This window comes from Pleurodeles waltl, chromosome 12, assembly GCF_031143425.1.
Source record: "Pleurodeles waltl isolate 20211129_DDA chromosome 12, aPleWal1.hap1.20221129, whole genome shotgun sequence".
Classification (NCBI taxonomy): Eukaryota; Metazoa; Chordata; class Amphibia; order Caudata; family Salamandridae; genus Pleurodeles; species Pleurodeles waltl.
In genome coordinates this window covers 147,034,191-147,061,404 of record NC_090451.1, presented here as the reverse complement: position 1 = coordinate 147,061,404, position 27,214 = coordinate 147,034,191, and the positions used below count along the sequence as shown (strand labels likewise).

Here is a 27,214-nt window from a genome sequence, read left to right as displayed (position 1 = left end):
ATGGCTGGTCAGGGTTCAAAGAGTCTATCTATCATCCTGTATCCAAACTCTTTTTACAAATGAGTCAGTATTGTGCATGAGGTGCTTCCAAAAATGATGAAATCAGCCAAACAAAAAGAAAGTGAATTGTTAAATCACCATGTGATGCATGCCTGTTATGATCAACCAAGAAGATGTCGTTGCATGCAACAAGCATTAGGTATGCCCAAGCTTCACCCCACATGTGTCAGAGATAATCAAGCTCCAAATCACAGAGGCTGAAAATAAATCACTAAATGAGAGACCACTTTGAAATAGAAAGAGGAAATGCCCACATTTCAGACAGAAGCCTAAGGGAGAATACTGATGGCAAAAGGAAAATAATTATTATCAGTATATATAAAACCCCAAAACCTAAGCTAAGAAATGCCATGAAAAGTGATACATGGGTCTGCCTCACTGTTCAAATTGTTCCACTAACAGTAAGGGAGCAGAAGTTTAGAAGAAAAAGAATTAAAATATTCAAGTACTGCGTGACGCTTTGCGGCAGAATGTAGAAATTGTATCCTACGTGAACTTGGCCTGAGCGCATTAAAACGCTTTACAAAAAAAATAGTCTAAGTCACAAATTTTTTAAGCATGTGGAGAATAAGTGATTTGCCCAGAATCACTGGGGGGTGAGTCAAGGCCCGGATTTGTACGTGGTTATCTAGTTTCAAAGTCAGGAGCTCTAGCTACTAGGCCACATCTCCAGAACTGATGATAGATGTTCTATGCTAGAAATTTTCTTAGATAGTGTGTCCCATATCACGTAATGTGAACACTTAAGTTTTCATTAAAGACAAGCTCTCTGCTACAGTTTTGGGCTGACTGGTGTCTTAAGTAGCTGAAGAGCTGGAGCAGTGCTATTAGACAATGGTAAATGGTTGCTTGTCATGGGATCTTTGAAGGCATGTGCCGCAAAGGGTATTTTTCTTGTATATAAAGTATTACTCTACTCCAGTAGGCATCATTTTAGTAAATGAAGCACTACTATCCTCCAAGGGGCTTCCTTCTAGAATATGAAGTAGTACCATGCTCCCAGAGCACCATTCTAGTATATGACGCACCACCATATTCTTAGAGCATCTTTGTAGTAAATGCAGCACTGCCCTACTCTAAGGGGCTTCAATCTTGTACATGGGGCACTATTATACTGTAGGCATCATTGCAGTAAATTAAGCAATGCCCTATTCCAAGGGGCATAATTCTAGTACATGGATCACTACACTACTCTAGGCATCATTCTATTAGATAAAACACTGCCACAGTATAAAAATTCCCATCTGACAAACACTTTCCTACTGTATGAAGCACTACCATAGATTGTAAAATACCAGAAGTGTATCTGAAGTACAAAATGGCAGATTGATGTATTTATCTATTTTTTTAGTTGTCTTACAAAGCACTAATTGACACTTAGGATAACTTTGTGGTGCTGATGCATTCAGAAGGTACAAAGAAGATAACAAAAACCAACGTGTGAGCAATAGGCAAAGAGAATCCAGTGTAACGAAATGAAGAGCCCTATCCTATCTCCTTCGATAGCAGGAAGGCTTCAGACAAATGAAGCGCTATTCTTTCAGAAAAAGCATGGTTTGAGTATTGAGTATATAAAACTTCCGCTTAGTGTACAAGGCCATAGCAGGGTCCATGGTGGCAGACTAGCTTACAAAGCTCTGTAATATTGTATAATAAATGTAAATTTGGGATGACGTTGAAGGAAGTTCGGATGCCTATCTTTGTCGCACTTTGCCCCTTCCAGGCACATCTCCTTGTTAATGAGTGCCTAGCCTACTGCCTGCAATCAGGATAAGAGTAACAGCCCTGCCATAAAGGCATAAATATACCTGGCTCAGCTATTCCATCCTCAGTGAGTCCTATCTCCAGGACAGTACGCGGAACTCCGCATGCGCAATACAGGATGAAGACCCTAGGAGCCCTCCTTCTCGTCAGCCTGCTCTCCGGCAGCAGGTCGTCTTTGACAGGTGGGTGGGACTGAAAGATGGTGGCTTCACCTGCCCTACCAAAGCACCATTATCTATTTTCAGAGACCCTCTCTTGGGGGCTGCGTTTGCTTTTTTCCTGGTGTCTGGCGGTTACATTTGCTCACACAAAATGTACTGTTCTGTGAGTTGGATATTTGGAATTGCTGCCCTCTCTCTCTCCTGGCTTTTGGATGCTAGTATTGTATGTCTTCTAGGTTTGTGATGGTTTACCTTATTACACTCATGAGCTGCCACCTTTGATCAGGGTTTCCACTGACCATTCTCTCTGTCCTATGCTTAAGGTTTGGAATAGACAAACTCCTTTCTATCTAGTGATTATGGTTGGGCTTGTCATAAGCTACCCATTATCTTGGGTCATAGTATGTCTTTTTATTGAGGTTTGAGATGACCATACTCTGTTTCCTCTAGTTGGGTTTCTGGAAGGTCACAGCTTGTCTCTTTTGGTTTGACATGGGCTGTGTGTTGTCTGCTTTAATAAGGGGTCGAGAAGGTCCTCTTTTATTGGGGTGTGGATGGTGCTATTTGACCCCTTGTCAGTGCTTGCTGGGCTAGCTATGCACATCTTTCTTCAGTATTTTGGGACTGGGATGCCTGTATAAGTTCTCTTTTACTGGTTCAAAGAATAGCCATACTGTATTTGTTGTGATATTGGATTAAGATGACATACATTGTCTCCTTCGAGCAGAACTTATGATTGAAATACTCTATTCTGCTTTATTGGAGCATGGAGTCGCTGTACCTCGCACCATTTATGTCTGGTCTGAGAAGATTATGTGTTAATTTAGTTTTTTGATTAGTTCAGGTGCGCATACTCACATTTCTTTAATCAGGGCTCAAGGGATTCATAAACTGAGCCCTGTGATTATTGTCAGGGCACCTAGAATTATAGGGCAACGGAAGGCGAAATTATGCAGCAGAGTTGGCTAAATCATGCAGCAAGAAAAAGAAAATTATGTGGCATAATGTGGTACATTTTGTGGAGGCATTAATTCACTTTTTTCATGTTTACATGTTAATACTATATGAACATGTTAATAGTGTTATGGGGAAAGACTTAATCTCTATTAGTATCAGTTAAAGAAATAAATACAGCAATCAGCAAATAAAAGGTGACCTGCCACTGTGGGGCTGAGGACTTGCCACTGCATGGCAACAGAAGCATATTTATAGGAGCCATTGATCCGTTTAAGTGAGAACCATTTTTTTGTTCAAATCTGCAGATAATGCAGGGAATTATGGATTTTTTAGCAGGTGCAGCAAGTACCTTGGCCTCGGAATAACATCTTCCCAGTGGTCCCCGATTATGGTTTGGGAGGCCATCTTCGTATTCCATCCAGTTTTTAGGCCTTGGGGTTGCTGTGCTCTGGGTCCGCGGATTGGTGGGTGGGTTTATTTTTTCTCTTATAAGTTAGGTTTGCAATGGCAGAGGGATTGCTCTATGACCGGGGTTCCAGGCTGCCATCCTGAGCCACTTTCGTTAGCTACATGGCCATCACCAGGATTTTGTGACTCCAGGGGCTCATTTTAAGAAAAATATCTATTTTATTACCCTTTTTAAGCTAAATCATGCCCTGCTGATGCATGAGGCATATACGTTACAGTTTCTGAAACAGGGGCACACAAAAACAGCTTAAAGCTCAAGCTGATTGTCGTCTGCCAGCCAAATAGTGATATCTGTATGTATATTTGAGCATACGAGTTGCATATATAAAGCATTGACCACTTAAAGGGCAGTGAGGCTACGTATAGAGAGCAAAACAAAGTCCGAACAAGCATTGTTCTGGGCTTGTATCTACATTGAGAAAATAAGCAAAGCTGCTGGACGTCTAGCAGACTAGTGCGGAGTATTAGAATATGACAAACGCACATAGCACTTAAATCAGTACTTTTAATTGCTGGATATTCATAATCACAAATAACTCCCCCTGCACAACTGGATTTCTCTCTACAATAGAGTAAATCATTGTACTGCCTCCTGGATTTTCTGGATTGGGTGAACTCTGACAATACCTACTAACTCCCCTGCTTTGTCCCTCAACCCCGCACACTTGGCAGCTTAGACAATGGCCTCCAGCTCTGCATGGGAGAGGCAGCAGGCTGCAGGAGGCAGGTAGAAAGAGAGAGAGAAGGTCGAGAGTGGTGAGCTAATGAGGAGGTGAAAGGAAGGCAAAGAGAGGGAGCTGCAGAGCGGTGGAGAGGGCGATAAGTGAAAGGAGGACGGATGAGGCTGGGAGAGAGAAGAGGTCAATGAAGAGAGATACTGGAAGGTGAAATGGAAATAGTGAGGGACTAGGAGGGGATGAGGTACAGAGATATGAGGAACAGAGAGGCAGGCACGCAGAATGGTATACAGGCAGGTGATCATGTGAGAGACAGGTAGAGCGAGGTTCACCGAAAGAGAAGTGAGGTGGACATATTTGAGATAGAGAGAGTTGAAGTGTGAGTAAGTGTAGAGACAGGTAAAGATTGATGCTCGAGGCAAACAGGAGAGGTGACGTAAGGACCTGGATCTATAATGGAAGATATATGAGGCAGAGATAGAAGTAGTAGAGAGAGGCCACCCAGAGGTAGCAAGGGGCAAAAGAGAAGTTAGTTTGATTTTGTCATTGATGATGGAGAGAGATGCGATCAAGGAAGACAGAGCTTCGGAGAGAGAAGTGAAGTAGAGACAGATGAGGCCAATAGAGAAGAGGTAGAGAGAAAGGCAAGACGGAAGTAAGAGTAAGTTAAGGGGGCTAGAAATAGAGAGAACAGGAAGTGTAAACAAGGTGGTGAGAGAGAGATGATAAAGCAAGAGATAGGGGACACAGTGAAAGAGAGAGAGATAGAAAGGTAGAGAGTGGTGAGGTAGGGATGGGTAGAGAGAGACAGAGTCAAAGGAAGAGGAAGTCAGGGGGAGGGAGGAGAATTCAAGATAAAGAGGAGAGATTGTCTTGCAAGGTGGGGGGCCAGGAAAGCTGCCCATTTTTCCCATGCCTTAAAGCTCTATGATTGGTTGTAGGATAACCACACTCTTCCACCTTTGACTGTATTTGTCAGATGTCCTTGCTGAGTTCCTTCTGAATGGGATTCAGGTTGGTCATGCATTAGTGTCTATGAATGGGTTTGGTATCTGTCTATTCTTTTTCCACTGGGTTCATGATTTGAGTGGTCTCTTGTGAGTAAGGTTTGGGGTGGCTGCACTTTGTCACTTGTGACAGGGGTTTGGATGTATGTACAATGTTCTTGTGATTAGGCTGTGTGCTGGACATGATCAGGGTTTAGAATCATTGTTCTCAATCACTTATTATTAGACTTTAGATTTTAGGGTGAAATTGGGTTAGGTGTGTGCTTTACTATGGTTTGTGACGGCTAAACCTTCCCCCTGCTCAAACAATTTGTAAAAGCTGTACTCACAGGGTCAATAGTAAGCCATCCCAGGGCTTGGGATGGCTGTACTAGAGGGTGGGATAACAATTCAATGTTCCCTTCATCACTGTTCATAATGACTGTTATAGAGTGTTGGTTGTTGGTGCCATACTCCCTTAAGCAGGGTGTTTGGGTTGATTCTTGTGGCATGGGTACTCGCAAACATTTACATAGGGGCCAAAATGCTTGATCGATGGTGTGACCGATAGCTGCTGGGTGGGGTACAGGGGGCGGTCGGGGGGGAGGGTATAATGTGGACGTAGGGGAAGTGAAGCATGTACATCTAGTTGATGAACTGCACAATGTGAAACCAGGAAACCAGGGATCAATCCTGGCTTCCCCACCTGACAGAAAAGTGTGACTTTAGGCAATTGTTTTGTTTCACATTGCCACCTTTTTTCTTCATTATCACATATAAGATGACCTTAAACTACATGACTTCAGGATATTGACTTTACAAAACAATCTCTTATGTTTCATTTGATAAACTATAATATTATCCGTGTATAATAGGTCATCCAGAGGGTGCACTTAACAACTGACCTTACTATTGGCATTGTCAGTGTGGGGGTCCATGAATGTTTCTAAAATTTAGTTTGAAACATCACTTTTAAAAAAGGCTTCTCAATGCACGGACGTAATAAAGAGAAGCACTTCAGCTTTACAGTGAAATACACTTTCTGACTATTGGGTAGACTTTATCATATTTACAAATGTTTGTTGCAAGATGTTTTTAAAAATGAAGGTGTTCCCTAAGTGGTGAAAGACACCATCCTGCGGTTGCCAGAGGGCACATGTAAAGGTCAGGGGGGCCGCAAGGGACCCCCGGGCCGTACTTTGAGTATCATTGAGGGGGCAGACTCTGCTTTGTGTTGCCGTGCTTACTATCCCATGTCTATATTCCTCAGACTCTACCTTATTCCTTTTGAAACCCAAAGATTTTTCCTATTCCCAAGCCCCAGTCACACTGTGCAACACATTAAAAAAAATAAGTGACTAGCTCGTCAAATAATCGTATTACAGAGCGTACAGGCTCAGACTTGAGTTTATACACACATCAGACGTATTCCTTTCTGTGACATATTTAACACTTTAGGTGAGTTAACAGCTTTCGTATATGGAGCTTACACACAATAATAAAGAATAAAAATATAAAACAACTGTTTTTTATATACTGCCCATTTACTTCTTCTTTTATCTGTATGTTACTACAGGAGGTTTGACATTTGTCCTATGTGCACCTGCCGGATGCGTACAAAACACAAAAGTCAAATCTATAGGCTTTATTAAATAATTCTACACTTTATAAACATAAGTTTATTTTAGATTCTCTTAGATGACTAAAGGGCCCACTTACTCGCACTTTGGAGATATTGCACGGAATTTATGCAAGATAAATTATACGAATTAAACGAGATGTTATGTGAATTCATTTGTTGCATTTTAAAAGTTAAAATTAGTTATTACAGAGAAAACGCTAAAGTAATTTAGGGCCAGATGTAGGTAAGTATGGTTTTGCGAGTTGCAATTTGCGAGTCATAGAGACTCGCAAATTGCAACTCGCAAAACCACATGCAGAAAGGTGTCTCAGACACCTTCTGCGAGTCGGTATGGGGTCGCAATGACCCACCTCATTAATATTAATGAGGTGGGTCGCAAATTGCGGCCCCATACCGACTATGGGCACTCGCAAACATGGAGGCCTGCTGTCGTCAGCAGACCTCCATGTTTGCGACTGCTTTTCAATAAAGCAGGTTTTTTTTTTCAAAGTGCAACCCGTTTTCCTTAAAGGAAAACGAGCTGCACTTTGAAAAATAAACCGAAACCTTTTGTTTCGGTATTTTTCAGGGCAGGTAGTGGTCCATTGGACCACTGCCTGCTCTGAAAAATTATTTTTGTGATCATTCACAAAGGGGAAGGGGTCCCATGGGGACCCCTTCCCGTTTGCGAATGAGTTACCATCCACTTCAAGTGGATGGTAACTGCGAGTTGATTTGTGACCGCTTTTGCGGTCACAAATCAACTTACATCGCGGTGCGAGTTGCAAATAGGAAGGGAACACCCCTTCCTATTTGCAAGTCGGAAACACATTTTGCGAGTCGGTTCCGACTCGCAAAATGTGTTTCTGCATCGCGCACAGGCATTAGCGCCTCGCAAACGGCGTTTTTCGCCGTTTGCGAGGCGCTAATGCCTTGCTACATCTGGCCCTTAGTGAATTAAATTAAACGTTAAACCGACTTTGTCACTTGCTTAACTCTCTTCCAAAAAATGAACCATTCTCTGTGAAAGGGTGTTTTGGTCGAATCAAAGCGCTGTAAAAAAAAAAAATAAAAAAAAAATAACTTCGACGTCAAGTTGTCTTCTACTGCCATCGTACGGTGATTTAAGGTACTGCATTCATACAAATTGTATTATGAATTCCGACTAAGTTGTTGGTCGAACGTCCATTGAGGGAGACTATTTTCACACTGGCGGTCCTGCCATTTGAACGGTGAAAAACTGTCAACGGGATCTCACAGCTCGATGCTCCTGCATTTACGACCTTTTGGAACAGGCTGAAGCAAGAGTGCCTGTATTTACTCAGGCAGTGGCAAGGCTACTACTACTCCAACAAACAATAATGTTAAAGCTACTCCTCAATATAGAAAACTAAAGAATCAGCACAAAGTCAAGGTCCATATTTATACTTTTTAGCACCGCATTTGCATCATTTTTTGACGCAAAAGTGGCGCAAACTCACAAAATATAATTGTATTTTGTAACCTTGCGCAGCTTTCGCATTAAAAAATGACGCAAATGCGGCGCTAACAAGTATAAATATTGTCCCAACTATATTATTATGCCCCCCAACTTTCATCTTGCTTCTTTTCACAAAAAATGCGGATGTTTCATCTTCAAACCAATGCTGCATTTATTTAGCTCTACAATCTTGTATATAACTTTCTCTACAGACCTCACCAGGGCGAATAGGTCGATGTGGTCTCAAAATACAACAGGGAGTGGTTTTCAACAGCATCTTTTTTTATTTATGTATTTATTTTTGTGATATAGCGCGGACTAGGCCGGGGGGCATCAGAGCGCTTTACAATAGAGAACAACATAGAACAGAACAATTGGTTAAAATAAGGGGCTAATTCTCGGAAGAGGCGGACACAGAGTACTCCTCGCGAGGAGGAAATGCACGTATTCTTAACGCAACCAAAGACAGAAGAAATATAGCTAGTTATTCACTCACTCCTCCACCTCCCGCCAATTGGTCCTTTTTTTTTTTTTTAGCGAATATCAGTTTGCAGATTTGTGTTTAAAATAAAACTACAATCTCCAGAATGCAACATGTTGTTGGCTTAAAAACCAGGAATGGCTGGTGGTGTTATGTCACTGAGCAACATGGCAGCCTTGAAAAAGTGAAATAATACCAGTTTATGAACTTGTGCCTTTTTCTTGTAGTCAATTAGGAGTTAAGGCATCAAATGAGGGATATGGAAAAGCTGGCCTTCAGATGCAACTGTGGGCTTCCACTACTGATTGTGTAACATTAATTCTACTCTAAAAACAAAAGGGCATGCTAAAAGAGTTTACAGGGGAATATGGTACTCGTGCTGACCACCGCCCGCAATCCCAGCACTTACTGAGATGAAGATGTCAGTAGCAGCACATGAATGTTTCTGAAGAGAGGTGAAAAATGCAATGCGCCACCGCCCTCACCCAGGCCTTAGCTTAGAAAATAATGTGCTTTAGGTGATGTTACTGCAACAGCATACTTTGGCAGGAGTTTCACATAGTATCATTTCTCATGCTCAAACATGTGCAGGCAGGCAATTGAAGAGTTAAAGGGAAACAAAGGCGGCGTCAACCCCATTATCTACAGCTTCAATGTAATACCACATGCAAACACAGACATGCACAAATTCTGTTGCATGCGTTGGCACATTAAAGAGCACCTATTTTTGAAGCAGATGAAATAGAAGTTGGTTTGACCAAGGCACTGCAGTTCAATAATAAATTAAGCCAGTGAACTTAACATCTACTCATCCTTCACAGAACATGCCTTGCCAGCCTATGATAATGTAGGTAGCACTGTTTGGAGAAGCTTTGCGGTCTGTCTACCATGACATTATACCTAACAACTGCAGCTGTTTAAAGTGAAAGAAAACATCTTGTTTTGCACATTGAGCACTGAGCTCACCTTCGTCCGGTTCATGTAATAATCTCATTGAAAAGGATGATTCTCTTTCAGTGTTTAGAAATGGGAAGGTTTCAGGCAATGCAAAGCTTTCACAATGGTGCAGCACTGCAAGTTGTTTCTAGATGTCCCTCTTGTGTTACACACAAGCCCTTGCACCATCAGACTTCAGTAGGCATCCAGAGTTAATGGAAACACCAACAAACCCTTCCTTACTTAGTAAAACATTTCATTCTACATGTTAAAAAAACTCTTTAACTGTTTGAAAGTGATGGAAGTTTAAACAACAGTTGGACACAAGTCCTTGCTGAAGAAGGTTGTGGTACCTCAGCAGTTACTAGAGATCTCATAGAAATCCCCAGTTACAACAAACACCTCTGTCCCCTCATGTTTTAGATTTCACAGAATTATAACCAGAGAATACCGTAAATGTATCTTTTGTTGAAAGTCAAATGGAACAAAGGAAAACAACTTGACTGGCTTTTGTTAACACCGACCACAGTGAGTGTTTGGCTTCAACAGATACATTTGCATACTCACTTTTCCCAGTGTCCTAACTGTTGCACTCTTTTAACAGGTTAAATAAAAGTGCCAGTGCTGGTTAACAAAGGCGATAGTCATTAACACTACTCTTAGTACATCTTACACGTGTATCAGTGTAGTTATCGAAGGCAACCTAATATTTGTAGGTGTTATCAGTCAGTAATACGTAGTTAATGTTTTTGTTAAAACTATTAAACAAATCTTTATCCTTTTAATCCATTGCAAGGTCAAAAGGTGAGGCTGAAAGTTGCATTATGACATATTCATAGATGTTCCTGCAAGATGCCTGCAAGCGACCTCTTTGTTAGCCAATCACCTATGTTGATTGTAATGTGAAAATGTAAACACCTATGAAATTCAGTGGGCAGATCCAAATTGTGAAGGACACATAGGCCAAGTAATGGCCTAAGGCGGCTGACCTAAAGGATCCATCTGCAATTTGTTTGGTGTTTTTAGTTTGATTTATTTGATGACGTGAGCTCTGGCTTACAGATCCTATAAATAACTCAGTAGCTAATATGCAAATTTGGGCAAATGTTAGCTACACCCCAGTCATATTTCATCATAAATCCATAAGCTCTAGTCCATTCCTTAAGGTGTCTAGAATGTTGCAAGTTATTATCTCACTGAACTGTTATCATGCCAAACCATTCCTAATTTCCCTGCGTACCTTATGTGGTTATTGAGCCAGCAGTCAGAGCTCAGTCATTCAGCATCTCTCCTCAGCAAATGGACTGTTTGTCTAACCCAGTCCCTACAGCAATGCCTTATACTTCAATGTCGTCAAGGATGCCTTATAGAGTGAGGAAGGGTAACTTATGCGTGGCTCCTGCTCTGCTATAAAAATGTGCAAATAAAGCCTCTGTGCAGAAGCATATAGAAGCTGCAGATGCGAATGCTACTTTTTTCCTTGGGTGACAGAAGTCTAGAAGGTCAACTTCCCTTGCAGCTCTTAATACAGCATGTGTACTAGATAAGTGTAAAGTTTTCCTTCAATATCCTCTTAGTTTGAGCAATGTCAGGAAACAGGGAGTTCCAGATTTAAAAGGACTTTCGCTGTCTTTGAGTGACAGGTGGAAAGAAGGAGGGAAAGCGAGACGTAAAATCAATCACAAAGGGGTGGAGGGATTTAACAAGGCATTTTAAGAGTGAGATAAAGAGTCAGGGAGGGTCTGGTGGTGGATTAAAGAAGCATGAAGTGGAATCAAGTCTATGCAACCTGGGTATTCAACATCATGACCTTCAAATGTGTCAGCAGTCAGTTTCTGAGCTAAGCTTTGGGGTATGACACTTAGGGCCTGATTCTAACTTTGGAGGACGGTGTTAAACCGTCCCAAAAGTGGCGGATATACCACCTACCGTATTACGAGTTCCATAGGATATAATGGACTCGTAATACGGTAGGTGGTATATCCGCCACTTTTGGGACGGTTTAACACCGTCCTCCAAAGTTAGAATCAGGCCCTTATTCTTTTGACAAATTAATCACTGTCATAGACTATCATTGGGTACCCAGTACCACACTTTTTCCTGGCACCCTAGTCTTGTTAGATATTTAAGACCAGATCCTTGCTAATCCCTTTTAGACTGATACACACTGTCTTGATCCTTTGAAAAATGGTAACTAGGAGTGACAATTGCAGATTCGAGAAATGCCATTGCACTAGGACTCCATGGCTTTCTTTCTCATCCACAAGCATTACCCGTGTGATTGTAATATCTATGTCCTCCCAATCAAAGCACTCTGGTGCACTCTGTACATGCATTACATAATTTATGTTTAATATTTTTCTCTAAAATGAAACAACAAATCACACATAGTCAAGCTGCTGCCATGGACCTCTCCTGCCACTCCTTTCACTGGCCCCTCCAATGCTTACTCAGTACATGGCCACCATCCTAAAAGAGATTTGGTGTCACCTGAAAATAGATAACCAGCCTGCATTTCTTTTAAAGGGCGCATCCTACACCCATACACGGCTTGGGAGGGGCAAAGCGGGTGAACTTTCCCCCCTGCTGAGATGATATAACTAACCATGTTATTTCTGTTTCTTTTATCAGAGAGTCCATGCATTTGTCCAACGGGGGATGAGATCACCTCGGTAATAATGTCGACCTCAAGAGTTTCAGTCACAGGGACCACAGCACATACAATGGGAACTGAGAGCACAACCTTGACAACCATCAAAGAAACGTCAACCACCGGGACTGAGAGCACAGCCACCATGGACAGTAAGGGAACACCAAACTTAGGGACTGAGAGTACAATCACCACAGAAAGAGCAGCAAGTTCACCCTCTGAGACTGAGAACTCAGCCACTACAAATATTGTGGTGACTTTAAGCACAGACACTAAGAGTACAGCCATCACCCATAGCGGTGAAACCTCGACCCAAGAGGTTGAGAGCACAACAAACACAGAGAGTGAGAGCCTGACTACTGCAAAGAGTGGGGAAAGTGGAACCACAACCACTGTCCCTACAGCTACCACACAGGACACAGGAACATCACCTCCCGGGAGTGAGAGCACAGAAAACACAGATAGTGGGACACCAGTAACCACAGATGATGGCACAACCACCACAGAGGGCACAGAAACTTCACCCAACGAGAATGAGAGTACAGCCCTCACAGAGAGCAAGGAAACATCAACCGCAACGGTTGAGAGCATAGAAACCACAGAGAGTGATGTAACTTCAACCACAGAGATTGAGAGGGCAGCCATCAAACAGAACGAGGAAACATCAACTCCAGGGTTTGATAGCACAGAGACCACAGAGAGGGGAGCAACAAATACCACAGAGAGCGAGAGAACGATCATCCCAGGGAGTGGGGGAACATCAACAACAACAACAAATGGGGGCATAGAAACCACAGAGACTGATGTAACTTCAACCACACTGGTTGACAGCACAACCATCACAGAGAGCGATAAAACATCATTATTAGGCACAAGCCCAAGGGGTGAGAACACAGCGACAGAGAGTGATGTAAGTTCAACCACAGAGACTGAGAGTACAGTCACCACAGGAAGCAGGGAAACCACAAAGGCAGTGGGTGAGAGCACCAGCCCGCCTGACAGTGAAGCAACATCAACTACTGAGACGAAGAGCACAACCATCACAGAAAGCGAGACAACTTCAAACACGGGGATTAAGACTTCAGCTATCACAGACAGGGAGACAACAGTGGAGTTTTTGGGTACAACTCCAACAGGGGATCCTTGCATTTGTACTACTTCCTATATAAAGACCACCACTACAGAGAGCAAAACCACCACATTCACAGACAGTGAGACCACAGCAGTCACTGACGACCCAACAAGCCAGTCCACAGTGAGTGGGGCCACTGAATCTGCAGGGAGTGATCCCAGCCCGTCCACAGAGAGAATAAGCGATTCAACAGTAATAAGCCCCTCCACCCACAGTCCAGTGTCAACAACCGACATAAGTGTCATCACATCTTCTAATACCAGTGGTGCCTCCAGCAACACTGTCAGAACCACAGCTATCAGCAGTGCTAGTGAAAGCACCATTACTGACAACATTGCCAATACGAACCCCACCAACAGCAGCACCAGTGAGAGCACCGCTACTGACAACAGTGTCACTGGTGAAAGCACCATTAGTGCCAACATTGCCACCACTAAGCCCTCCACCAGTAGCAACACCATCAGTGAAAGCACCGTTACTGGCATCACTGCTATTACTGAGGCCACCAGTAGCACCACAAGTGAGAGTACCTTTACTGACAACAGTAGCACTGGTGAAAGCACCCTCAGTGCCAACATTGCCACCACAAAATCCTCCGCCAGCAGCAGCACCACCAGTGAGAGCCCTGTTACTGACAACCGTGCCACTAGTGAAAGCACCATTATTGACAACAGTGCTACTACAAACCCCACCGACAGCAGCACCAGTGAGAGCACCGCTACTGACAACAGTGTCACTACAAACCCCACCGACAGCAGCACCAGTGAGAGCACCGCTATTGACAACAGTGTCACTATGAACCCCACCAACAGCAGCACCAGTAAGAGCACCGCTACTGACAACAGTGTCACTGGAGAAAGCACCATTAGTGCCAACATTGACACCACAAATCCCCCCGCCAGCGACACCACCACCAGTGAAAGTACTGTTACCAGCATAACTGCTATTACAGAGCCCACTAGCACCAGTGGAAGCACCATTAGTGACATCACTGCTAATACGAACCCCAGCAGCAGCATCAGTCAGAGCACCATTACTGAAAACAGTGTCACTACGAAACCCCCCACCAGCACCAGCACCGGCGGAAGCACCATTAGTGACATCACTGCTACTACGAAGCCCAGCAGCAGCACCAGTGAAAGCACCATTACTGAAAACAGTGTCACTACAAAAACCCCCACCAGCACCGGCAGAAGCACCATTAGTGACATCACTCCTACTACGAAGCCCAGCAGCAGCACCAGTGAAAGCACTATTACTGAAAACAGTGTCACTACGAAACCCCCCACAAGCTCTGGTGGAAGCACCATTAGTGACATCACTGCTACTACGAAGCCCAGCAGCAGCACCAGTGAAAACACCATTACTGAAAACGGTGTCACTACGAAACCCCCCACCAGCACCGGCGGAAGCACCATTAGTGACATCACTGCTACTACGAAGACCAGCAGCAGCACCAGTGAAAGCACCATTACTGAAAACAGTGTCACTACGAAACCTCCCACCAGCACCGGCGGAAGCACCATTAGTGGCATCACTGCTACTACGAAGCCCAGCAGCAGCACCAGTGAAAGCACCATTACTGAAAACAGTGTCACCACGAAACTCCCCACCAGCACCGGCGGAAGCACCATTAGTGACATCACTGCTACTACGAAGCCCAGCAGCAGCACCAATGAAAGCACCATTACTGAAAACAGTGTCACTACGAAACCTCCCACCAGCACCGGCGGAAGCACCATTAGTGACATCACTGCTAATACGAACCCCAGCAGCAGCATCAGTCAGAGCACCATTACTGAAAACAGTGTCACTACGAAACCCCCCACCAGCACCAGCACCGGCGGAAGCACCATTAGTGACATCACTGCTACTACGAAGCCCAGCAGCAGCACCAGTGAAAGCACCATTACTGAAAACAGTGTCACTACAAAAACCCCCACCAGCACCGGCGGAAGCACCATTAGTGACATCACTCCTACTACGAAGCCCAGCAGCAGCACCAATGAAAGCACTATTACTGAAAACAGTGTCACTACGAAACCCCCCACAAGCTCTGGTGGAAGCACCATTAGTGACATCACTGCTACTACGAAGCCCAGCAGCAGCACCAGTGAAAACACCATTACTGAAAACGGTGTCACTACGAAACCCCCCACCAGCACCGGCGGAAGCACCATTAGTGACATCACTGCTACTACGAAGACCAGCAGCAGCACCAGTGAAAGCACCATTACTGAAAACAGTGTCACTACGAAACCTCCCACCAGCACCAGCACCGGTGGAAGCACCATTAGTGGCATCACTGCTACTACGAAGCCCAGCAGCAGCACCAGTGAAAGCACCATTACTGAAAACAGTGTCACCACGAAACTCCCCACCAGCACCGGCGGAAGCACCATTAGTGGCATCACTGCTACTACGAAGCCCAGCAGCAGCACCAGTGAAAGCACCATTACTGAAAACAGTGTCACTACGAAACTCCCCACCAGCACCAGCACCGGCGGAAGCACCATTAGTGGCATCACTGCTACTACGAAGAACAGCAGCAGCACCAGTAAAAGCACCATTACTGAAAGCAGTGTCACCACGAAACCCCCCACCAGCACCGGCGGAAGCACCATTAGTGACATCACTGCTACTACAAAGACCAGCAGCAGCACCAGTAAAAGCACCATTACTGAAAGCCATGTCACTACAAAGCCTACCGACAGCAGCACTAATACCAGAATCACGACAGCCAGCACTCCTAAAACTACTGCTGCTACTGCTACTACTTCACAAGGTATCTGCTGAAAACTGTTAATAGGAGTATGCTTATAGGGGGAAAGGTGTACTAAATTTCCAGAAATCATCCTCTGTGAGGATCCCAAGTCCTCTCTACACAGCCTTAAGAAGGAAACAAGCATTGGCAAAGCCAATAGGTCTCTCCTGTGTAAGAGCTATTTGCCTTGCCAATGTGTTTTAGCCATGCTGTACTCCAGCGTGGCTGCTGTTCTGCAGGCTAAAAGTTAGTGACATGGAGTATCATAAAGTGGCGTGGTGTAGTGAGGAGTGGTGAAGGATAGTGCAGAGTGAAGTGGACTGCAGTTTAGTGGAGAAGAATGTCATGGAGTAGAGTGGAGGGGCTTGGAGTGGAATAAAGTGTTGTAGAGTGTTGTAGAGTTTTATAGAGTGGAGTGTTATACAGTGGCATAGAGTAGTGTGTCCTGGAGTGGCGTATAGTGGAGTAGAGCCATAGAGAAAATTGGGATAAAGAGGAGTCCTAGAGTGAAGTGGAATGGCGTAGAGTGGAGTGGCATGGTCTAGAGTGAAGTGGCATAGAGTGGAGTTGAGTATAGTGGCATAGAGTGGAATAGAGTGTCATAGAGTGGAGTTTAGTATATTAGATTGTTGTAGAGTGGAGTAGAGTGTTCCAGAGTGGAGTGACATAGAATTGAGTTGTGTAGGGTGGAGTAGAGTGGAGTGACATAGGGTGCAGTTGAGTGAAGTAAAGTAGAGTGGAGTAAGTAGAATGTCTAGAGTGGAGGGGCATACAGTGGAGGGGCAAAGAATTCAGAGGTGTAGAGTTGAGGGTCATAGAGCGGAGTAAAGTGTTATAGATTGGAGTGGCGTGGAGTGGAGTAGCCTAGTGCAGAGTGGGGTGAAGTATCATAGAGTTTAGTGAAGTGGCATAGAGTGGAGTAAAGTGGCACTGAGTGTAGTAGAGTGGAGTGTCATAAAGTGAAGTGTCGTAGAGTCAACTACAGTGGCTTTGTGTAAAGTGTAATACAGTGGAATGGAGTGTGGTGGAGTGGAGAGTGTTGTAGAGTTGAGTGGTTTAGAGTGGAGGGGCATAAAGTGGAGTAAAATGTTGTAGAGTGGAGTGGCTCAATCCACGCTCCACACTGCTCCATATCTACAAACAGATGCATTAGGCCCAATGCATCAGTTTGTGAAATCCTGCGTCACATTATATGCCAGTTATAATGTATGCAGGGTAGGCATTCCCACATTAAAAGCCATGCAGAACTGATGCAGTGAAATTTACAACTGCGTCACTCTGCAACTTGACTGTCAAAATTCTTACACCTGCTCAGACCAAGCGTACGGATTGACACAGGGCTTTTAACACAAGACTCTCCTCTGTGTTCTAATGCATCGCTAGAGTTGCATCAGTTTTATGACACAACTTCGGCAATGTGTCACTTTTACACCAACAGATGCATCATAATTTCCGATGCATCCATGAAATCGTGTTCCATGGTGCTCTGTATTGTAAATACAGAGCATCCATGGCGTTGTTAGGGCATTTGCAGCAGGTGCAAGAAATCTGATTTATCGATGGCGATGCATGAGTTCTTGTAAATGAAGCCCTAAGCTTCCTGGGAAGACAGAGTCTGACATTTGATCTCTGTCTTTGAAGCAAATGTGACAAGATAAGAACAAAATGTGAAGGCCTGTCTAAAGAAAGTGAGGACTTGTGGTAGAGTACAAGAAGGGATAGTGAGCAAGGTTTGCTTTGCATGGTGAAGACCTGCTGGACAGGTTAAAACAAATAAAACCAGCAAATAGAAAGCCAGAAAATATGAGTTGCAAACTTCAAAGCCAATGGTAAGCCAATGGTAAGCAATAGCATTCCCAGGGTAGCTTTCAGAATACCCACACGACGTATTTCTACAACCAGACAGACAATGGCCTGAAAATGAAAGCAAAAAAGGTGCTCACGTCAAAAAAGTAGCCACAAATATGGTTGCAAGTCCAATTCCAAGGGTCTCCTATTGCTGAAAACTGGTTCTAAGCATATGACGTCAGAGGCCTGTAATGTGGGCAATGGTGGTTAACTGTAAACTCCCCACCCTGGCTTTGTATCATTGTTCTGGAAGCTTTCTTGTAATAAAAGTCGGACGATCATCAAAAGTTGAAGCAGGCTTTCTTTCAGGGTCAGATGGCCCACGACGTGCTGTGACCAGCCAGCTCATTCCCCAGCAGTGAATCACCGCTACTGCTATGGAATTTGTGCAACCGCTTGCAGAGCACGAGAAGACACGTTGAACATAAACATATGTCTTCACAATGAAATAAGCAATGGAGTCCGCGCTTAAACATGCACACATGCACGTGTGTGCTACTGCGGCACGTGCTACATTACCTCTACTACATCTAGAAGTTGATTAGAGTCTTGCTAGAAGCCTGTGTGCTCACAGGGCTGGCTCTAGAGGAAAGTATGTTAAAGGAAACCAGTGAGAATGAGACAAGAAGGGCGATGAAAGAATAAGTGGAGCGAAAGTGTGAGAGAGAAAGGGGATAGTGATAAAGCTCAATAACAGAGAGAGAGCAAAACTGAGAGAGGGACACAGAGATGAGAGCAAACGGGCAAAACTGTGGAAAGGAAAACATGTGTTTGGGGTAGAAGAGGTCTAGGACAAATTATAAAGAAGGAAAGTGAGGGGAGCCGAGGAGAGAGAGTAAGAGAAAGTGAGTGGGGAAGAGAAGTGATAGAAAAAAGTCAGCTGGGGTCTTATGGGTTGTTAGAAATGGGGTCTTTGGTTGGCAGTCAGATTACCCCCTGTTCAAGCAAGGACCCTCACTCTAGTCAGGGTAAGTCACACATAATCCAAATTATCCTGTGCCCACCCTCTGGTAGCTTGGCACTGAGCAGTTGGGCTTATTTTAGAATGCAATATTTGTGCAATAAATTATGCAATAACACAGTATAAAATAAAGTGGTAAAGTGCGCAGAGCTTAAAAAACAGCAAAAATGAGGTCAGAAAAAGAGGAGGAGGAAGGCAAAAAGTCTGGGGCTGACCCTGCAGAAAGGCCATTTCCAACATGGGTGAAATGTCAATATAGTACAGAATACATGGCAGAGGAAGAGAAGAGATGAGATGGTACAGTCTGGAGACAAGAAATGGTAAAATAAAATAACCCTAAGCTGAACTCTACAAAGTCCAAAACTCCAGGGTTTGTAATGATTATCAGGGAAGACTTGCTGGTACTAGTGTGTGGACTGCTACTCACTGGAGGAAACCAGATGTAGTGGGATGACCAGGTGTCCTGGAGTTGCCCGGACTGTCCTGGTCGTTCATCAGCTGTCCCTATAGATTTCGGGAAATTTAGCTCATGTCCCATGTGGTGACTAAAATTGGTGGGAGGTGCCTTTTTATGCTTTCCAAAGCAGGGATAGTTAGCAGCTGTTATCAGAAAGCAATTTAATTAACAGGCATGATACTGATTTTAAAAATTGCATTTTATTTATGTTCCTAGTGTCTCTTTTGTAATTCTGTGCTGCTGAGCGCTGTCATTCTGTGCGCTTAGTTGAATAAAATTTTAGTCCTTTTTCAATTTTTATGAAATGTCCCGATTTTTCACTTTAAAATTCTGGTCACCCTAGATGTAGTAATAGCGATAGTTGTCCTGAAGGGATTATAATAGTCAATATAGTGATAATAATATAACTAACAGATGTGCCTCCCCAACGTGACTCTCTCAGCAACTGTACATGGAGTGTGGCAGACATGTGAGTGAGAGATCCAATAACATGCACTCACCAGAGACATTTTAAGGTGGATGGTTGGGTGAGGGGGGGATAAAAAAATAATAAATACATTAACAGATTCATTTATGCGGTTGATGGGAGAGCACAGGGAGTAGACCACAGCGTCTTGTGGGCAGCTGACGGAAGACCTCAGGGAGCGTAGCACATGGTCAATGGGGCTGCTGACTGAACAGCACAGGGCCATGTGGGATGCCAATGCTACAACAATGTGTCATGAAAGCTGTTAATAGGAAGCCACATGTGCTCAGATAATGTTGATAATGGGGCTCTGGAGCTTATGGGTTGTTCACGTGTCAGCCCACGTGTGTGTGCTGACATGAAAGTACTGACAGATATCTCTTTCTGATTTGAGAGCTGAGGTGTTGTGGTTGTACATAACGGCTCCATAGATTATGGTGTCAGAAGATTCTGCTTAGAATCTTAAGGAGCAGTTGAATGTAAATTGTCAGTTGCACAGAGATGTTGGAAGGATAGGGATGGAAGTGTTGTTCTCTGTGTCAGGGTCAATTTATATAGTAAAGTTATTCCTGAACAGTGAAGTTGTTGACTCGTCTTAGCACGAGGTTTGTGTGAGCTGGTGATAGGACAGCTTGGAGGTGTGCGTGATCTGCTGACATGAGGCCACAAGAGTGTGTGGACCGCTGGCCGAGTACAAGCTGTTGCCTGCACTGCAGAAATAAATCTGCAGAGCAGCCTATGCTGCTGTGTGCCGGCTGCTGACGTATGAGGTCACGTGGGAGTGGAGGCCTGAGGTAAGAGCCTAGGTGAGCGAGATCTGCGTATCTGGGAGGTGACCCGCTCTGCTCCGCAGGCAGGCTTCACATCAGGACTCTGCACAACTACAGTCCATGAAAAGTTAGTTCACTCTGAGCTGCACTGGTCCTCACTGATCATTCTAACACTCTGTTTCCGTGCAGCTCCCGTCAACCCATGTCACAATGGAGGCACCGCGGACGGCATAAAATGTATCTGCCCGCAACAGTTTTATGGTCCTTTGTGTGAATACGTCATAGATGACATTGTTCTTGGTAAGTGTAACTGAACATCTCCCTAGCGGTGCATGATGGCATGTGTGGGGGGGACTGGTTATCACTTACAACATGAGTGCGCTTCTAGCAGATAATCAGGGTATGACTGTGAACAAGCAATGAGTTCACAGCCATGCAACTCCTCCCAGTCTGTACCACTGGGATGGATCTCTCCATGCAACAACTTCTCTTTAAACAGGGCCGGACTGGGAACCAATACTAGCCTCTGGTACAATATGCAACCCACCCTGTGCTCCATTCCTGTCTCTCTGCAATCTCTCTCTCTCTTCCTTTCTCTCCCTCTTTCCCTCTCCCTATTCCTCTATCTCTGTTTCATCACTGTGCCAGCAGCCATAAACCCTAGGAGACAGTGACAGAAGCAGGGGGCATCAACCTTCAAAAAACAGCTTCCGGCGGGTCCAGTCCCCTGGGGAAATGCCTGATGGAATAAATGGCCTATCCGGCCGTCCTGCTTCACTCATGATCTCAGGAATGCCCACTTTCAGGTTCATGTTGCAAAGGCCCTGGTTTGTCAAGCAAACCACATCGCCCTATAGTTCCTTTCTAAATAACATTAATTCAAAGGATAGTAAAGAGAAACTAAACACCTTCACAAATTCTAATGTGTAAATATATTTACTGAGGTCTTTGACTAAACTGCATAAAAAAGAAATATATTGCTATCAAGACAGAGGCAGGAAAGACGACAGCAGGTGATTAAACTCTAATTAAAAGTGGACTGGGCACCCTAATGGACCTTGGAGTTGCACAAATTCACATGAACAAGGCATTGTAGTAGATCTATTTATATATCATTCATTAACACGTATTTTAAAGTGCTACATGCCTGCTTTCAGTAACTACACTGTCAAAAATAAAGTCTACATTGATAGTTGGACGGGGATGATGGAGACCAATCGGGTAGGCAACCGTGGCTGATGGTCTTGAGTTATGACTCATGTTCTGGACGAGGTCAGAAGAAATCAAGTGTGAAAAGCTCAGTTTTGAGGAGTTTTCTGACCACTCTGTAGCTAGGTTCAGCTCAGGTTGATCACTTGTCAGTTTTTGAAGGTTTCCTGATCCTTTGCCCCATTGCCGGCGGGTTTTTGTGGGTTCCCAATTACGAAGGCCAATTCACAATCTGGTTCCCTTGTGCTGCAGTCTTTGAAGTCTACAGTAAGTTTCTACTTGAGACCAGAGAACAGAAGTGGGATTTTTATCCAGAGGCCTGTATGTCAGAATATCGAGTTTTAAATATTTTTATACTAAAATATCGGAGCTCCTATATTGAAGGTCATGCGATGTATGTATATATGGTTAAATCTAAAGTTACTGCTCTTGAAGATTATTTAAAGTGCATTTATGTGGAAGTTAGTATTTTAAACCTATATTCATCTATATACACCTAGCTTGTCTATATTTGGATCAACAATATTGGTGCTACGATATTTTGGTAGTGTGACATCTAAAACTCAATATTCTGATATGATACCTTTCCACAGAACAGATAACTGAATGTTCACACCCTTTACAACTCTTTTGACTTAAAAAGCAAAGGCATGGTCCGCATCAGTCAGAAGTCCCAAGTTCCTTACTTTAATGAGGTGAATGAAATCAGTGCCAGGCCAGCCCAGCAGTCCAGTCAAATGGCAATGATTTGGCTGATCACTGTAATCTCTGTCTTGTCACCGTTCATGCACGGAAGGATTCCTTTCATTCACTGGAACAGATGATACAAACATGAGGTAATGCTGGTTAGATCGTAAGGCATATTTTCAAGCGAAAGTGATCTGTGTGTCATCAGTGGACATTTCAAAGGGCACTTGTTTCTCTTCGATCAAATGAACAAGGTGAATATGCGGCTGTCGTAAAGAAGGCATGAGAGATGTTACGCCTAGGGAATGGCACAGATTATTGGGAACGTGGAAGATCTGAATGATTCAAATCTCACGTCTTGAGCATGGTTAGTGGGAAAAGTTTGGACCCACTGTAGGGACCACTCGTGGATGCCTGTGTAGCACTTCAGGAGCGTTGCACGGTCGACGGTGTAGTAGGCTGCTAAGGGATCAAGGATTATTGGTCAGTTTTATTATCCTCATCAAGGGATAGAAATGTTCCACCCTCATATTGGTTATCAAATTTTCTGTGCTTCTTGCATATCACTGTCCATAGTGACGGTCATGTAATAGGTGGCTTAGTGCCACACTGTTTTGAAGTTTTCTCATCACTCAATGTTAAACGATTTTGATGAAAAAAGGGAGATTGGAGATAGACCAGTAGTTGGGCAGTTGCTTCAGGTTAGCAGATACTTTCTGTTTGGTAATACTAGTACATTTAAGAGGGCCGGAAAACAACAAAGGGAAGGGCGAAATCGATTGTATTAATTATAGCTGTTGTGAGAGGGGAAAAGAGTCATTTAATGCATGCACCCGAACAAAGTAGCCAAGGAGCATGAGACACTTCCATTTGTTGGCCAGGATTAGGACATCAGTAATACCCTGAGTTTTTAATAAGTTGACAGCAGGATGAAGTACAGAAGGTGGAATGGGAACGTGGCAATTCTCTTCTGCGCTACTAATGACCAAAATCGAGATTTAAATTTTTTTGGCTTTGTAGGACTCAAGGAGGTCTTTTCAATGTTTCTGAGAGGTACAGAGATCGCTTTCCCAAGTGTCTTAATTGCAAAGTTCCCGATAGGTGGAGAAGAGTTGGATGGGAGCTTCATGCCTTCATTTGACAAAATGAGATGGGTTTATGGTGGCCTCTTCTGTTCCTCTTGCAATGGTGCTTGTTCTATTCTGACTGATTCATTCGAGGATCATTACAGGTTTTCTCTGGCACATTACATCTAAGTAAACCCTATGTGAACCACTTGTTGAAGGATTTGAGGTCCAACATGGAACTTCTGAATTTGGTGAGCTGGAATATCTACAGTGGCTAATATCCTCTGTCGGACAGGTCATGCTTTGGGGGTGAGAGGAAGTGGATTGGTAGTTTTAGTGGCATGATTCAGTTGACTCTATTTATTCTTCTTAAAATGCCTGATGTGAAAGGAAGGAGTGCTGTTTCTGATTCAGGTAGTAGCCTAACAGGCTAGGAATGAAAGGTTAGACGGTGACGAAGGGTGGCCAGACCAAGCCTGTAATTGCAATGACAAGTCTGAGGATTCATGGTTGAATGTGAAGATCAGTTCTAGTGTGTACCCTGCACAGTGCATTGTGTTCTCTCCACCTGTCTAAAGCTGAGACTCAGCTTAGAACATCTTTCCAATGTAGGTCAGAGTGTACATTCACTGAATCAGTTTTGGGGCCTAAGAATGTAGCCTTAAATTACTCTAGAGGTGCAATGTGAGATATGGTAGAGGCAACTGATAGGAATGGTGCTCCCTAACTTTCTGGACAGGTGTGTTGTTCACATAAGGTTAAAAGACCCACTTTTCTGTGGACCATCTCAATGTCTAGAGCTGTGGGAGCCCTCTCTGCCACCATTTTACCATCACTTAGTCCTCGGTTTATTTTACAACCACATTCATCACTCTCACTGTAGATGAATCCTTTGCTTGCATGCCACTCTCTGTGGTCTCCCTCTGGCATTTTGCCGCTCGCTGTCTGCTGGTCATGTAGTCCACATTTGTGATGTCTCTTGTTCTGCTGATACCTTTACTGAATTATCACAGCGTCTTGCTCTCCTGCTACGACTCCCTTTCCCACCGCATGGTGATCGGGTCTCACACACTCTGTCTCTCATAGGAGCTGGATCTAGTCTCACACTCGCCCTCCCTCTCTGGATCCTGAACTGACCCCACACTCTTCCTATTTCACTGGGCCTGAATCCAGTCTGATCTGCGGCACCTCTTGCATTACTGGTGTCTGGCCTCTCTCTTCACCTCTCTCTGGACTGGGATCTAGTCTCACACTCTTCATCCCTCACAGGATCCTTGTCTAGTCTTAAACACTCCTTCTCTCACGTGGACTGGATCCAGTCATAGGCATGCCGAGTCTCACAGTAAGTATTGTGGTCGGATCTCACACTCCCGCCATGTGCCCTCATCTAGTCCCACACTCGCCACTGCTCCCCAAAACAGGAGCTGGTCTCACACTCTCTCTTTCTCTTTCTTGCTGTACTGGGAGCTGGTATCAGACTCTCTGCCTCTCGCTATATTGGGATCTGGTCTCACACTTTTCATCTCTCGATGCCCTGAGATCTGGTCTCACACTCTCTGTCTTTGGCTGTATTGGGATCTAGTCTTGAACTCCGTGTTTCTCGCTCTACTGGGATCTGGTCTAACAGGTGAGGTCTCGATGTCCTGGGATTTGGTCTCACGCACCTCATCTTCCACCACATCCGGTCTCTCTCTGTGTTATCACACTAACACTCTCTCACTGTAGTTTTATCGGGGTTCATACTCTTCCGCTCTCACTACGTCATAATCTCGTCTCCACTTCATTTCACCACATCATAATCTGGGCTCCCACTTTCCCTAGCATGGTCTCTTGTTTTCTCACTGACCTCAGTCCTTTCTGTTCCCGTCCTGTTTTCTCTCTCTCTTTACGCTGCGTTTATCTCACCCGGTCTGCCTTATGTATTTCTACAGGGGTCCTGACACCCTGCTCTCTTTCACACGGTGCCCTGTCCCCAGCGCCTCCCAAGCTGCGCCCATCAGAGAATCACATACGTCTCCCCCACCTACTTTTTATTTTGGATATCACTCTATGGTTAACAATGGTTCGTACATATGTTTTTACAGATTTTGTTCCTGTTGTTGTCAACGTCACCGTGAAAGCAGTAGATACATTCACCGACGAGCTAAACGACCCGCTTTCTGGAGCCTATAAGGCGTTTGTTGAACGCTTTAAGTTTGAGGTTAGTAAGAACTCATGCATGAACTGACCTCACCCTTCAGGCCATTGAGTGGGGATTGGCGTTTAACGATGAATGTGATTAGTGATCTGGTGCACATGCAAAGTGCTGTAATTTGTAGCTAAATGAAAACGGTTCAGTGTTCCTATTCCAAACCACTCTTTTAGGTGGAGTCCCATCAGCAGAGACCTGCTTCTTTTAACTGAGGTAGGTGCCATGACAATAGGTCTTGTTACGGATCTTTATGTGAGCCTCTCAGGCACCATCTTAATGTTGGCTAGTCATTTAATTCCAAGAATCCACATGGAGCCCTACGCGATGGATTCTAACCACACACCCACAAACCAGTTCTCTGCACAGACATCCCAGGGTTATGGGCCTTTTTGTTTGTTTTCATGAGCATCTTAAGAGGTTGCCCAAAAGAGAATTCCGGGATGCAGAATAGATTGAAAATAATCTTTCAACAAATGAAAATAGATAACATTGCCAATGCAATGCTTTAGTGTCGTTATTTGCCCATTTAGCGTGTGTGCATTTTGGCATCCAACAAAGCAGGCATTCCTTGGCCTTCTCATGCATGGTGCTTTCTGAGAGAGAATAGGCTTACAGTTTGGATTGTTTTGGTCGAAAGATCAAGCTCCATTCTTTGTTCTCCATCATCATTCCCATCAAGAAGCAAGTGCACCCTGGCAACAAATGGCATAAGTATGTGATTATAGTAGGCACAAACTTAGAGAACATACACTCAAGTGTAGGAGTATCAAAACATTGCCTTGTTATCAAAGAAAATGGAAGAGCCACAAAACCTGGCCTCTACACTTCTGTAGCCATGAAGGCACTTACTCAATGGTCAGCTAAGTGTGACCAGTATGTGATTCCAAAAGGCTTGGAAAGAGACAGAACAATAACGGAGCAAAACTCCTAAGGAAAGTTGGAGATGAGGAATCCAGGCAGAAGACTCTTAACGACCCAGGATGAATACAGGAGATACAGAAGACTTGCTGGAGATTTTTGAATCCAAGGAAATATAATATAATAAAGGAGAGAAAGAAACATGAAATTGAAGAAAATGCTAGAGCAAAGGGCGAAAATACAACACAAAAATACTGTTAGTTGACACAATTACACCTTTTTCTCGCACTGTCACCACTCCTATTCCAGACTGGATTACACTTTCATTATCTAATCAAGAGTCCGAGATCTGCAGCTCACTACGGTTTACCCAACCACTTTTTCTGTCCATGCTCCGGTATGTACTACACTAGATTGGGGTGACTTACCACTACAATATCACCGGTGGTTCTTCCCGAATTCCCTTACCTGAGATCGACTTTCCCAAGATGCTCTAAGGACTGCCATTAGGAAATACTCCCAACTTAATGTACCCACTGACACCTCACTCACTAATACCTGGG

General features: G+C 44.1%; 1 protein-coding gene across 1 annotated transcript in view; it reads left to right on the top strand.

Moving 5' to 3' along the window:
- Positions 1-1,882: 1,882 nt before the first annotated feature.
- LOC138268040 (serine-rich adhesin for platelets-like) overlaps positions 1,883-27,214 on the top strand; it is a 60,255-nt gene continuing 34,923 nt past the window's right edge. The window contains exons 1-4 of the mRNA XM_069217382.1: positions 1,883-2,006; positions 12,223-16,158; positions 20,829-20,939; positions 25,687-25,802. Coding sequence (XP_069073483.1) covers positions 1,943-2,006; positions 12,223-16,158; positions 20,829-20,939; positions 25,687-25,802 — 4,227 coding nt within the window. The 5' untranslated portion in view covers positions 1,883-1,942. The remainder of the gene's footprint in view (positions 2,007-12,222; positions 16,159-20,828; positions 20,940-25,686; positions 25,803-27,214) is intronic.